This window comes from Zonotrichia leucophrys, chromosome Z (genome assembly GCF_028769735.1).
Source record: "Zonotrichia leucophrys gambelii isolate GWCS_2022_RI chromosome Z, RI_Zleu_2.0, whole genome shotgun sequence".
Lineage (NCBI taxonomy): Eukaryota > Metazoa > Chordata > Aves > Passeriformes > Passerellidae > Zonotrichia > Zonotrichia leucophrys.
In genome coordinates, this window is record NC_088200.1 from 61,137,878 (window position 1) to 61,153,652 (window position 15,775).

The 15,775-nt window shown below is 37.7% G+C and overlaps 1 protein-coding gene across 2 annotated transcripts in view; it reads left to right on the forward strand.

The window, feature by feature from the left end:
• The window catches only part of MOB3B (MOB kinase activator 3B), an 86,735-nt gene that overhangs the window by 36,079 nt on the left and 34,881 nt on the right, over positions 1 to 15,775 (forward strand). For both annotated transcript variants that reach the window (XM_064736130.1, XM_064736131.1), the window contains exon 3: positions 1,184 to 1,792. In XM_064736130.1, the coding sequence (XP_064592200.1) occupies positions 1,375 to 1,792 (418 nt within the window). In that variant the 5' untranslated portion in view covers positions 1,184 to 1,374. The remainder of the gene's footprint in view (positions 1 to 1,183; positions 1,793 to 15,775) is intronic.

The following is a 15,775-nucleotide window of genomic DNA, read 5'->3' on the forward strand; positions in this document are numbered from 1 at the left end:
GCACACACTGCCTAGTAAAATTTTTGTGGACATTATTTTGGTTAAGGGAAACAGTGGAACACAGACAATCCCATAAGAATTGGCCACTAATAGGGGAGGATTTTTGTATTGCTATGCAGGTTTAAGATATATTGTGTTATTTAATTTAAGTATTGCACAGAATGAAATGTTTATTCTCTATATTTATTCACAAAATCATTAGTACTAAAACAAAAGTCTAATTGAAGCAGCACCTATCTATACTGTCACTCCTAAGCGTATACATTTAGTGATAATATACTTTCTTTCTTGTACATATATGAGAGCAAACAAAGCTGTAATGCAGCAATTTATTTGTTCTGTCAGGCTCACTGTTGGAACCATTCCACTGCCAGCTTAGGTTAGATGGAACAACACAAAGTCTATGCTCTTGCTTTTGTAAGGGCAATGCCAAGTATTCCCCTGTAAAGAAGATTAATAGAGCTATAAAAAAGTGGTGGCTTCACAATTGCTAATAGTTCTACACAGTCCAATAAAAATCTAAGTCCACTACTGAATTTTTGAAGGTGGGTCAATAAAAGAAACAATCTCCATACAGTTTTGTGGGAAACAGGAATTATTTCTGTGTAATACCATAGTTATCCTTCTTATTTGGTTCTATGTGGTGTGCAAAAGGGAACACCTCAGTAATTTAAAACAGAGAACAAATATGGATAAGTTTGCTTGCTGATTTCTTTTTGCCACAGAGATGAGCACTGAAGCTATGGCAAATGCTTAGAGGCCCCATTGGTAGCTCCAGGAGCAGTTAGATAAAGATTCTAAATTGTCACAATTTTTTTCCTACTTGACTTATATGCACATTTAAATGTTATACAGTGGCTGTAAAAATGTGGCAAAATGAAAAAGTTGGTTTTAAAATTTGAATATCATGCAAGATTTATTGAATTCCCATCTTTATAACTTAAGAGCCTCTATTTGGGTAGATATTTTGAAAGAACAGAGAAGTTAATTCCTTAATACTTCAAAAAATGAGTCACTTAAAAAAAATTAAGTCTTCTACTTAGGGGTTGGGCAGTTTTTAAGGCTAGCATATTACACATTATATTTCATCTTATAATTGCTAGAAAATTCTGGTAAAACAGTAACAAACTGATGGGACCAGACTTGAATTTGCCATTGATGTGTATTGTTTCTGTATCCTTAGGGAAATGAAGCCTTTCAGGGGGGCTTTCAAGAGGAAGAGCTGATAAATTGCTCTGAAGTTGATGCAGGCTTCTCTGGGAAAAAGAGCAGGGCCTGGAAAGCCTGTGATAGAGAGCAGCTGTTTCCAGACACTTGCATTAAATCTCAGACGTGCTTTCCTGCCAGCTACTTCAGTGCAGAAGATTAACAAACATGTCCATAGCACTCAAGCAAGTCTTTAATAAAGATAAGACTTTCCGCCCAAAACGCAAGTTTGAGCCTGGAACCCAGAGGTTTGAACTTCACAAACGAGCGCAGGCATCTCTCAACTCAGGTGTGGACTTGAAAGCAGCTGTGCAGTTGCCCAGTGGAGAAGACCAGAATGACTGGGTGGCTGTTCATGTTGTCGACTTCTTCAACAGGATCAACCTCATTTATGGGACTATCTGTGAGTTCTGCACAGAGAGAAGTTGCCCAGTGATGTCTGGAGGCCCCAAGTACGAGTATCGGTGGCAGGATGACTTGAAGTACAAGAAGCCCACAGCACTGCCTGCACCCCAATATATGAATCTTCTCATGGACTGGATTGAGGTGCAAATCAACAATGAGAATATATTTCCCACAAGTGTAGGTAAGTGTAAGGAAGAAGTCCTAAAGTATAAACTGCCTTTCATTCTTGTACTAAGCATGTTCTCTTCCCACATATTTAGGGATATAAAAGCTGTTGAACAGCAGTGAGAAGTAGGAGGGATCAGAAATAGTATGTAGTTCATGAAATATTAACTATGATTTCTAGGTATGATAGTGTTTGTTAGCCTTAAATGTTTATCCCTAATGATTCCTCAGGTTAATCACTGAGGGTGATCAGCATTGCATTAATAACTTCTTGAAAATTAATCAAATTTGTATGGCTTTGCACTTTGGCCAGCTACTTACATACAGAATGGATGGAAAGCAAAACTGGTCAGACTGCTCTCATAGTGTACATTTATGTACAAGACAGTGGAGAATCAAGAATGCAATGAACTTAGCTCTCCCACCCTCTCTTGATTTCTCGTCCAAAACTCAGAGGTTGTGAATTATTCTCCAAAGTATTGTTTTCAGTACTACATATAACTAATAAGTATTGTTATTATTTAAGCAGACAGCCTAGATGAGACAGCTGTTAACAGCTTCACATATTTCCTTCTATAATATTCTCTCTGAAGAGTGGCACAAGTAGGTTGAAGTATCCTTGCTGAAAGTGGAAGAATGCATTGCATAGTGCTGACAGCATAAATATTTACCTATGGCTGCATGCAACAACAAAAAAGTTATGCTTTCAAAATGTACTTGCTTGATTTTTAGCAATTTTAATTAATGGTTTACTGCTTTCAAATGTAAAAGCTGGGGGCTTTCTGTAAGAAATGTAAGTTGTTATGTACTAGTTGGCCCAGATGAGTAACAAACAGGAAGAATGCCATATGTTTAGATAAGATCAGCCCAATATTTTGGAGTTTATATAGGCAGCTCGGTCCTGCGACTAATTGGTAGATCATGCATCGAGAGTCTGCGTCTATCAGTGTTTCCAGACCTTTGAAATACCTTACACTTGGACTTGATGGCTGTCTATCTGGACAAATCTGTGGTTTGTTTCATAGTTTCTATCACTTTTCTGTACTACTTTAATAGGTAGAAAGGATGCATTAATTACATTGTTAATCTGGACTTTGACAACATGGCAAGAAGAAGGATGATATCAGAAGAAGCAGTATCATATATTTTTTGTGAGTGAAAAATGGGTTTGTTTTCTCAAGCACTAATTGCTTTTTGTTTCTTCAGGGTAAATGATTTTTGGAGTTGAAGATTGTCTGAAGGTGCTGAGAAATAGATGATTTTGCTTCCACTGGTATTTCTGCAGGCTTTCGTTATACCAAATATCTGCCTTGGAGTATTCCAGTATTGTTCTTTTTTTGTGTGATTTGCATATGTAGAAAGTGTTTGTCAGCAGATATGGGGAACAGGTAGCACAACTGGTGTGCTGATGGGTTTTACTGAACCAGCTAATAATCTCTAACACACAAGCATTCAGCCCTAGATGCTCCACCATTATATTTGCAATAAGACACTTCTGAAGGAACTTTTGTCCTGATGGTTTACTTACTGTAAGCTAAGAATGACATCAGTAAATACTCTCAGTCTACTTCTCCCAGCTGCTTCTGCTGTTGTCAATTAAGTCAAACATGAAACAACTGATGGAGGGGAAAGATGTCTGGTCTCTAAAATGGGGCTGGACTCTGATAAAAGTAAAAACAGGAAAGCCCAATGTTCATAAAAATCTTTGTCTTACTCTGAATTGATCCAAAGGAAAGGGACAAGTCTGCTTGTATTGGACTTTGCTGTATTCATATTACAGACTGAGATGATTGGACAGTCTTGTAAAGAGATTCTGTAGATACCTTTAGAGCATTATTAGAGCAGTTCTTGTACCCCTATTTCTCTCTTGCATCCTCTTCAGCCTTTGTTGCAGATACCATGCTGGCCCCCTGCATATTTCTCATTTTCTTTTTGATTAACCACTTTCCGTATGAAACTGTTGATAAAATTGTTTGGGAGGCTTTAGATCTTTCAATTCAGGGACAAACACATGGTATGTTGAATTTAGTATTCTGAGTATCTCTTATGTGAGCAAGTCCCTACTTAGGGACTCAAAACATGCAAAGGGAAGTTTGGATCTGTTCCTGGGGTAAGTTGCCTTTCAAAAGAATAATTTTGGCCGATTTTCTTATCAGTCCCAAATTTGGATGTGATCCTACATTATAAAGCTGTTGAATGAAATTCAGTGAACATGTGTATTGTTACCTGTGCTGCATTTCACAAGTGATCAGAGAGGGAACCTTTGTTGCTGTGTTAGATACTGTTTATTCCTATCTGTTCTGCAGCAGCCTTTTGGTTAGCCTATGCACCATAGGCATAGTACTAATTAAAATATCTGTTTTAATTCACATAAATTAATGGTGATGAATATGACAATTCTTTATTCTTCACAGCAGCTGAAATAAATCTTGAAAGATGATATACTCAGAAAACAAAACAGGCTTATATATGACCTTACTCATAGGACAACAGTTTTAAAGTGTTGAGTGGCTGTAAATTAGAGATTGCTTCATTGCTTTGAATCTTTCTAGTCTAAAGATAATTGTTCTAGGAAAAAAAATGTGTCCAGTGGATGGTATTTGGGCTAACTTTTTCATTAGCAGATAAGTTTAATCAGGAGATCCAGAGCTGGGTTAGTAAGTGCTGTTCACAGAAACCCTGAACACACTTTTCTCAGCTTAATCCTATTAAACTTTTCCTCTTTCATTTAGCATGTCTTATGCAAACTATCTAAAGAAGGATTTCAAGAGCTGTAATTAAGTGCAGCTTTCACTGAGGAGCTAGTTTCAAGGAAAAAATTTCAGAGTAGGGATAGCAAGGTTTGGTGAGATCTTCATTTTGTGGTGGTGGTTTTCCTCAGTGGTAAAAAAAACCCAAACAAACAAAAAGAAAACCAAACCAACCAACCAACCAAAAAAAAACCCAACAAAAAAACCCACAAATGCAATTGAGTTATAAATTGTTATAAATGTTATATTTAACCTTGTCAGTGTTTGTACTGGCACAATGGCCTATGGCCTCTTACCAGTCATCTGTGGTCTGATGTGATCTGATTTCCTTTCTGCTTTCCCCTGTCCTTCTGGTTTATTCATTTTATGATAAAGAGCCTCATCCCTCAGCCACTCTCCCAGTTACAGGGAGCTGGTTGCATGGAAAAAGAACTGTCAAGAATTGTGTGCAGGTGATAAAAGCAGGTGCTGAATATCAAGACCACTTCTTTGTATAGCAAACCTTGAACGACTGTTTTTATAAAATGGCCTCACCATCTGTAGAAGATTGTTCATGATTATGTTCTTATGTCCTTAGTGGGTGAGAATGCAGGAATAGAACAGAGTCTGTACACCTGCTCAGCCACTGCTGAATCTATCCATCCCCAAAATTAGTTTTTGTAATGTGCCTGGTGTTTATTTAGCTTTAGAGTAAATTCTTTGGTAAGTACTAGTTGCTCTTTAGCGCACCTACTAGTCTCACTGTTTAACACTTTTCAAGGAATATATTTCTCAGCCTTTGGTAAACAGTCTGAAGAAATAATTTGGAATGGAAAGCAGTAGATCCTAGGAAAAGATGCACTTTTTGTTGAACTGTATCAGCTTTCACCAAATGAGTAGTTTTGGCAACCTCAAAAAAGGAGCTAAGAAAGAATTTTTTATTGGAAAGAATTCTTACAGAAGAATTCTATTTTTCTGTGCTCCCTTTAAATTCTGATTTCAAAACATGATAAAACAATTTGCTTTAGGTTCTTTCCTGTACTCATTGCAGCCATAAAATGAGAATAATTATGTATTGTTGGTATGCTGGGGTTTTTTCTGTTGTAAGAGTTACTGGGAAAGATACACAGAAATTTAAGGCCACAGGGTTTTATGTCATTTATTCTAATCTGAACACCAGCATAACACAGGCCAAAGAACATCACCACATGATTTCTTCATCTGGTCCACAGATTGAAATGAGAAGATGGTCAAGCAACAGAAAATGTTGCTGAAACTAACAGAAAATTGACTTCTTTTCTGGCTTGACATAATGAATTTTTTTTTCCCAATGAAGAAAATTGGGAAAGAAGAAGAAGAAAATTGAAGAAAAGTAGTTGAGAGAGAACAAAGGTTGTGCCATCTCCATCCTTCAGGGTTTGCAAGACCAGGCAGAATAATGCCCCAAGCAACCTAATCTGATGGGATGCAGACTTCCCAAAACCAGTGCTAGCTTTAAATATTCTGTGATTCTTAATTCAAATTTCAGCACTGCCAGGCTGCCTAAAGAACTAAAAGAGCTAAATTTATTGAAACCTGATTAAGCAGTTTAAGAAACCACAGTTTGACATTTAAAGGATGCACAAAATCACTTTTAAGGTATAAGAGTTCTTGTATAGGAGGATTTTAAAAGTTATTAATTAATCAAATAGCCTAGTTATGGCTGATCAAAATAAAAATACTTCAAACATATTTAAAACCTAGGACTTCAGCTGAAAAATTAATGTATCTTTATCAATACTTTGGCTGTTCCATGTTTGGCTAGCAAATTTTGGTATCTAACAGCTTCAGGTTTTGCACAGAGCATGTGTGTGATGCTGCTTTCAAAGAAAGGAGCCTAGTATGTCACAACAATTCACCTACTAAAGCAGACCAAGGTTCTGGAGGGCCTTTGTAGATATGATTCAAAATTTTCTATGGTTTCCTCCTAGTATTGTGGTATTGTAGAATTTTTTACAGTTATTATTGTGGAATTTTCTACAGTTTTCTTTTCTTACAGTTATGTCTGTCTTATTCCTGTTCCAAAGTACGAGGAAGTGTCCATAGTGTGGGCAAAGTGGTGCTTGCTGGCATTTCCTGCACACACTTTTTATTCATTTTTTTGCTGCTGTTGCAATTGCACTATCTAGGAGCTGCCATTGTTTCATGCACACCCACCCCACAATCAAAAATATACAATCTCTATAGCTGGTATGTTTCCATTTTTTTTTAAGACAAAGCTTTGCCAGGCACCAAAGGGAGAAGTCAGATTGCTGTCTGTTAACTGGTGATTCAGTCACCCAGTCCTAGATGCATGCAGCTGTAGTCTACCACCTGAAGACGAATGTAAAATCCAAACAATCCTTTCTGCTTGATCTTTGCACCTTTGTGAATTATTGATGGATTTGGTCTGTGGAAGGGTTTTATTTTGTAAGGTTTACCTACTTGTCCCTGTTGCTGCCCTTTCTTGGTCATTCCTTCAACATGGATGTGCCTGCCAAGAGCTTTGAATTATTTATGTCAATGACATAAAGAAAATTCTGCAAAATACAGACTGTCCTATGGCTACAGCTTTTTTGTCAGTTATTAAACTTTATGAATACTGTGCCTATACGAATGTTATAGCAGCAGCACAGCTATGCTCTTAGAGAGTTTGGTGTCTTGAAATATATGTGCTTGGAAAATATCAGGTAGATATTTTACTATTAGATTGCACATTTGAGCTTCCTCCTCCTCGCACCTTTTTCCTGCCCCTGTCGTTCAGGATCTAACAGGTGATTCAGAGTAACCTAAGCTGGCATATGAACCAGCCCACAAACCTAGCATGCTTCAAGAGTATCATCACAAAAGATTGATGAAAATTGCATTAAGTCCATCTGGATGGCGAGTGATGCAGTTTAGCAGTTAGCAATCTGGTCTTCTTGGCATTGAATTACTTTCTTGCTGACTGATTATATCTTGGAGGAATTTGATTCCCTATTTGTATCTGATATCTAAAATGCCTTGATTAGTTTAAGTATTCTACTTTTACAATAATAGGGACTGAAGCTTGGGAGTAGTCTAGACTAGTAGTCTGGTCCTGAAGCCATATCACTGACAAGCCTTCCTCAGTGTATCCCCTTGGTCTGTTGCTCTGTGTATCATTTGAGGTACCTAAAGGTCCACTGCCAGCTCAGACATATGAATTAACCCATTCTGCAATCTAGTTTTGATGATAGAAGAAAATATGTGCAGTAGAAAGTAAGTGCAAATTTATTAGTGTATTCTCTGCTTTTCCATGAGAAGGATTTGGCTCTGCTGGTATGAAGGAATGCTGTCTCACCTGGAGAATGTGTACTGGGAGTCTGATGCTTAGTGTGACATGTTTTCAGTATTGTGGTAGTCATTAAGGGCTACAAAGCACTTTTGCTAACAGACTAAGAAGCAGGTCTCGGTGGCTTTCTTCCTCCATTCTCTGTGTCTCAAACTTGAGGGAAATAAAAGGAAATTTACTTAAGTGGTGGCATGAATGGTGGTGGAGTGAAAATTTGAGCGGAAAGGGATGTATTAACTGGCTCTGCAAAGGTTTCAGGATTTCTGCTCAGTCTGGTGCTGGTTTTGGAGGAAGAAAAAAGTACAGAACACCCACAAGAAATGGTGTCCCATGTAGGAACTGGGGTAGTTTGTCCAATATCTGCCATCTCCCTTGTTCTTAAGGAATTCAGCTTTCCAGCACATTGTCAGTACATATGTTGTGGGAATTACTTAAATTAGCCTCTCAGAGATTCAGCAATGCCGTGACCACAACTTCTACCCTAACTGGACTTGTGACCTCTTCTCTTTAGCCACCTTCACAGCACAGCCGATGTCTACAATGTTTAAGTAGGCATGCTGGGCTTGAGCTTGTGCCCAACTCAAAAAGTGTGGGAAATGTGGTACCTTGAACATACTTTACCTTGGAAAGTGGGTTTTTGTGAACTGAGCACTCTGCATTCTGCAGTGATGTGTGAATTCCTTCCTGTGATGAACAAGAAGAATAGCTTCTTATGTGAAACCTTCTAAAAAAGACTTTGTGTCACAGGCTGCGAGGCAGAATGTATGTAGGAGAAGAATTTACATATCATAATGACTTTGCTGGTTCATTGTTTGGAACACAAATAAAATAAGATTCACAGGAATAAATTTTTTTAGTTACTACCTCTTGCTTATGTTTTTTTACCAAATTGAAGTTGTTGTTTAAGCTCAGAAATATTGTAGAAAATTCATGGTACTCCCTACTTTGAGAAATGTATTTTCATCCTTAAGGTCAGTCTTCTGAGCACAACATTGGTACTTTGGGGCATGTTGTATGCACAGTCTGGCCAAGGGAAGAGATGTATGCCCTGATAACACGACATCACCTGCACCAGATACATGGTAAAAGTCATCAGAATGAAGAGTGATCATAGAGGCATGAAAATAAAATTATTTAGTCCTAATTGGTTTAAACAACAACCTCAGTTTGATTTCACTGTTGAGTGGCTGGAGTGACGCTTAGTGTGGCTCTTAGGGGACTTTTGGAAGTCCTAAGTCTAGGAGAAGATTTTTGCTTCAGACAGAAACATCAATACTCTCTTTTAAGTTTCTCCATCCTCTTTTAAGTAGAAATTTGGCCTCCTAAATTCATATAGATTATGTATATGGAGCAAGAGCAGAAACTTTAGGAGGGAGAAAACTTATTAGTCACTTTTAAATGAGGTTCTCATGTCTTTTATAGGTATTTTTTGAAAAAAGTCAGATATGTAGAAAATACTTGGATAAAAAAGCCATTATGCAGCTAAAAACCAAAAATAATGTGGCCAGCAGGACCAGGGCAATGATCTTCCCCCTGTACTTGGCACTGGTGAGGCCCACCGTGAATCCCGTGCCTAGTTCTGGGCCTCTCCCTACAAGAAGGACATTGAGGTGCTGGAGCGATTTCAGAGAAGGCCAACAAGGCTGGTGAAGGGTCTGGAGCACGGGTCTTATGTGGAGTGGTTGAGGGACCTGGGTGTGTTTAGTCTGGAGAAAAGGAGTCTGAGAGGGGCATTGCTCTCTACAGCCACCTGATGAGAGGTTGCAGCCAGGCGAGGGTCAGCTGCTGCTCTCAGGTAGTCAGCAACCAGACAAGAGAAAATAGACCCATGTTGTGCTAGGAGGAGTTTTGATTGAATATTGGGGAAAATTGTTCCATGAAAAGCATTGTTAAGCATTGGAACAAGCCGCCCAGAGAAGTGGTTGAATCGTTTGGAGGTGTTTAAAAGACGTGTAGATGTCGTGTGGAAGATACTTGGGCACATGTCTTAGTGATGAACTTGGCAGTGTTAGGTTTATGATTCAACTTGATCTCAAGAGTCTTTTCAAACCTAAATAATTTCATTATTTTGTCTTTAAACACAAAGCCAAGAATTATATATTCAGATAACCTGTAAGTGTTCATTCTGATAATGCCACAGAGAAAACCATCAAACTTTTTCAATAGGAGTATTTATAGGTGTGATTAAGTCACTTGTGTGTTAACCATTAAAAGACAATTATATTTCTGTGCCTAGTTCTGCAGAAGTTCTCTGCCTTGAGATGCTTTACATGCTTATAGGAAAAAAAGTCAGCAAGAGATTACAGGAAGAAAAATTTTTTATATATATATATATATATATATATAATGGGAAGGTTATATATATAACAATATCTATACAAATATATATATATTTATATATATATATATAAAATTATTATATTATATAACAGGAAGCAAAGCAGTTTAGTATGGTTGCTGTGAGGATGGATTTTTCTGCATCATATTTGTTTGGTCAGTGTTTTCAGCTGAACACTCACTGGTACTGCTGTGCATGACATGATTAGTCCTTGTCTGCATAACTGCATCTTACATATCTCTTTTCTGCATGAGTATGTTTACGGTGTTAAGGTGATACCAAAGAAGTTAAAGGTAGGGACGATGGGGGTCATTCTGAAGGGAGTTCATTTCAGACACTCTGAGTGCCTTCCCTTTAGCTCTGTGGTTGTTGTATACACTATTTTTGTGGTATGTGCACCACTGTGTTCCTTTATGCAGAGGATTGTCAATACTCTGTTCCTTAGGTACTCAGAACTTTGAGGTAAGCAACTTGAAATCTAGACTATAATGTGATTCTGAAAAAGACAGCTGTATTTCTTCTAGTGTATTGATTATTAAGGGTTGTAAGAGGCCTGGGACCTTAACAGAGAACTTTAAGTAGGAGGGACAACAACATTTTTATTTTTGAAAAATGTAAGTGCATGCAACCCTGAACATGAACATATTAGGTTGCTTGGGAAGTAGAGGAGGAGAAAAAAGCAGACGTCAGTGTTGCACCATTGCCAGTCTTTGCATTGTTAAGGGCAATGTTAATTTTATTAGAAAACTTTTCTACAGCCCACACAAACCTTCTGCTTATTCACTGTCCCTCTGTCCTTAGCAAAGGGACCCAAGGCTTACTGTATATGTGCCACAAGACTGTGATAGAGTAATTCAGCCATTCATTAAAACAGAACAGATTTAAGTTTATGTGCTACATTCAGAAGAAGCCGAATTACTCCTAAAAGCAGGTTTAGTCATAATTGGTTCACTAAGGGAAAAGAGCTCATTCGTGCCTTTGTCATAGCTGTCAAACTATCACTACCACACAGGATTCACAGCTGGTGCTGTGTACACAAATACTAGTGACACTGCTGTAAAACATGTTTCTTCATTTAATGTTCCAGTAAGGAGTTTAAAGTAATGAGCTTTTTCCCTGTTTATGGAAAATTGAAAATGGAAAATTGTTTTCCTGTCAAAAATGGTGTTTGAGCATAGAATTGTTCATAGTAGCTGGCAGTCCTGTAGTACTCCCAAGACAGGTTTTCTACAACTTCCTAGCTAATGGAAACTTTGAAAAGTATATAGCTGAAAAGTTTTTGAAGTATGCATAGGTCCATACTGAATGGTAGAAAATAAAGTAACTGAAAACACTAGAACAACTCAACAAAAATGGATACTCACCAGCTTATGCTCCATGCTTCGATAGGGCAAATCTGTGCTGTGGTTCTAGCATGGAAACCTGTTATGTGCCAGGGGACTGCCTGACTTCAGAAAACCTAAACAAAACTTAGAAGCTTTGGCAGGTTATTCCTTTCTGCATTTATGGGTCTATCCAAGGAAGCATAAAATGCCCTCTTACACCTTTTCAATGTCCTGGAAAAATCAAAGCAGAAGCCTTGAATTTTCAGAGCAGCAATGCAAACACTTCTATAAAGATGACCAATATAAGGAATGTCTGTAGGTGGTGAGAGCTAATTGGTGTTGAGACCTTGGTAACTGGGAGCTGTGTTTTCCCAGTCCACCAGCACAGGCCTTTCTATGTGACTTGCTTTCTTGCTCCTTAAAAAACCAACCTGTGATTGTTCATGAGAGGTGTACAACTTCACAGGGTCATGGTTTTTAAGTGCTGTAGAATTTCATCTACAGTCTCTAATCTATCCATAGGTTACCTCTGTGCAGAGGTAACTATGGATAGTTACCTCATGAAAATCTGCTTTCTATTTGACTGGAATTGCACAGATATACAACAGAATCTGGAATTTAATAATTCTCTTTCATTCTCTTCTTAATGCTGTAACTGACTGTTAGCTGAGCAGTTTTGATTGAAAACCATCAACCAACACATTCCAGAAACTACTTGCAGAGAAAAAAAAAAAAGGGCATCCTGCATATGTTTTTTGGTGTTCAAAGCCAAAATATTAAAGCCAGTCTTGTAAATGTATCTGTGGCAGGGCCAAATGCTTGAACTACAAACAGAGCTGATGAGTAAAAGAAATACTGTAAACAGTTGCTTTCTCTGTTACCTTCTGCAAGCCATGTGGATGTGGATAGGTCTGCATAAGCTGTATTGAGGCAATAAACTTTCCTTCTCCTACCCTAGTGTTCAATGTCGGCTCTGTGTGCCTAAGCAGTGACTGAGAGACACCAGGCAACTGTTACTACCCTGTAACTCACATTAATGACAGGCTCCCCAGAGAAAGGCTCTGCAGCCTGACAGTCATTCTTGGCCTGAGTTGTAAGCTCTGTGTCACAGGGATTAAACAGCCTTTATAATACAAATTCTTCCATTACAGTGCCACAAAACTTACATGTGCATATTGTGGACTGTGAAAATATAAAATAATTTTTAGTGCCTGACACTGTTTATATGAAACCGCAAGTCATTACACAATTTTTGATTACACATTTAACCTGGAAGAATTGTTTTCCAGTAGAGAAAAACCACAAAAGTCAAGGCCTAAATAGTTTCCTTTTCCCTGAAGACTCACCCAAGATGCTGTCCAGCAGATGATTTTCCACAGCTGTAGCTTCCTCCCTGTGCAAATGAACATAGGAATTTCCTAGACACACAGATGAAACATAGTGTTTCATGTGTCTCCCATTCCAGAAATTAGCTTCACTTGGAAAATCCTCTGAGTCATGCTTAGAATGCTTGTAATAGGGGGGGTATATGTGATACCTGTTCAGTGACTGTTTTGTATTACTGAGCAGAAAATAACACTTGCAGGAAACTCAAAGATTAGGAAAGACCTTACAAATGCTGAGAGCCTCTCAGCAACACTATGGAGTGAAACAGGCTTTACTGACAGTGCTGACACAGGGGATTTTTTATTTCTTTCCAACTCACAGTGAATCACGTCTAGGAATTTCAGGACGGCAGTGTCATTTCATATGCTTGAAAATATGCAGTGGAAACTTGCATTTCCTTCTCATAATGTGAATCAGTGGCACTTTGACTCATTTAGAAACAAAAGGATGGTTGCTGAGTAATCAGCAGGAATCAGAGATAACCGAGAAAGGAATAATCAAAGTCAATTAATAGTTAGAGGGGAAGGGGAGGACAATGAACAGCATATCTTTGATAGACTAACCTCTCATCTGGATATGGAAAGAAGTATCTTTTCATTTAAAAAGATGATGTTCAGGTGAACTGAGAAACATTATAGTTGACCAATGAATGTATACTGTCAACATTAGCATGGTGAAATAATAGTGATTTTTGCTGTCAATTTGTACAGCATTGACTCTAACCAGACTTAACAGACAAAATTCAGTCCTCTACTAGACAAATCCCTGAAGCTGACTATAGTACTAAGCAGGAGAAACACGTCCAAATCACATGCTGGATGACATAATATCTTTTAGAAAAGTGCCAATGAATATTTAGCTATTATGACAACACATCCGTTTAGAATTTATATGCTTTAGAATTAGTTGCGTTTCTTGACTGCCTTTCTTTTGGATTTTTAAGTCTTGGTTTTGTTTGGTTTTTTTAAATGAGGTGTAATTGTTCAAGAGCCCTATAAGGCATGGTAAATGGTACTATTTCACTTGTCAAATTGAAGGCCAAATCTCAGGTAACCAAAGTAGTCTACATAGTGTGTAAGTAGCTGTTCAGGTAGGAAATTCTAAGTAAAAATTATTTTTCTTGAATTGAGTTTGTTTGTTTGTTTGTTTGTTTGTTTGTGGATCCAGAAACAGGTCACAAACGCATGGTAGTGGCAGTGATGCCAAGCTTACTCTTTACCTCTTCCTAAACTCATAGCTCCGTATATGCAGGAGTAAAGAGAATGAAAACTGAAAGGCTTTAGAAAGACTCCAAATCCCATGCATTTCTAGCCCTCCAAGAGAATGCTTGATGCATTTTCTGGGAGGATTAAAATTGTAGATCAAACAGAAAGATTTTGCCCAGGTGTTTGTTTACTCTGGACCCATAAGATCACAATTTGAACGTTTGTTTCGAGATCCCTGGCTTTTAAATACACAATCTGAAGAAGCAAGTCTGTAAAGGTCAAAGCAAAGGTCCATTCAGCCAAACAGGTAATGTTCATTGTTCAGTGTAAGAAAGGGAAAGGGAAATATGCTATTTCCCAATTTCCAGCAATCTGCATGATAGAGATTGTCTTGGAGGAGTCAAAATATTCTCTGACTTGGGGAATTCTGGTAAGAATGAAAATCTCACAAATTACAATCTTACTACTGTTTTATCTTGGTGGTGACTCCCTATTTTATGCATTTCAATTTTCTACTGTTTTGGGAATTGAGAATTTCTGCATTAATTTTCCTGGCAAAGAAAAGAGAAGATGATAAATTGTCCTTGGGCAGGCATATGTTGAAAACATTTTATGTCACAGTAGCAGTCACAGCCAGACCCAAAATTTTTGAGCAAAAAGCAATGATAATTTTAGTATTCAGGTTGTGTTGTAATTGGAGCTGGTTGAATATCAGTTAACTAACATGATACATTTATGCCACAGAGATTTCAGACTTCTATAAATGTCCCAAGGCATGGCAAAAGGTGTCAAGAAACTTTAAAAAATTACAATAATGTAATTGTCTTCTGATATACCAACAGCAGAAAAAGAGAAAAGAAGGAAAGCCCTAAACACAACTGAACCTTGTTGACTCAAAGAAACTAGCATTATTCACTCATGTCTTTGTCACCAGCATTGAGATAAAGTTCTGGTTTTGCATAGTTTGTGCCTCCTGCAGATAACTGGGCTGCAGGACACTGAGGATGTCTTTCTAAGGATTCAGCTGCTTGTGTGTGAGCTGAAACGTTTGACATAAAGCAAGCAATGTTGTATGTATTCAAGATGAGAAAATTATGACATGGAATATAGCCTTATCTAAAATGAAGGTTTTCCTTGTTAATCTCTCCTGTCATTTGCCCAAGCTTACTCTAGCATGTCTCCTCTTATAAGGCCTCAGCTGTTAAAGCACACAAAACTTCATTCACAATGTCTTAATAGTTCCTCTTTAAAGAAACCATAAAAATCTTTTAATTGTCAAAGTGAATGCTGGTGACAACAGGACTTTCCTTGAATTTTTTTGAGCAGGTTTTTCTGTATGTGTGTTTTTATAGGGCTAATTAACAAAAGCTATATTTTTTTGTATCAGGATTGTGTTTTGTTGGTAGTGCAACTTCCCCTGATATTTTTTATCATCAGGCTTGGTTTCATAAATATAGGGGAAACAGTCAGGCTCTAAATATCATTGACTTTCAGTGACACTCTTGAATGTAAAATCTGAATCTTTTATAAAACCTTTCTAAGACAGGCTGATTCTTTATGGCATAACTGGGAGCAATATACTAATGATTGGAAATATGTCAGAGTGTTTAGGCCAAAACAAAAAAATAGATGAAAAAAAAAAAAAACCATAACAGTTCTTTCCACCACTTGCAGTTAGTGCCGCT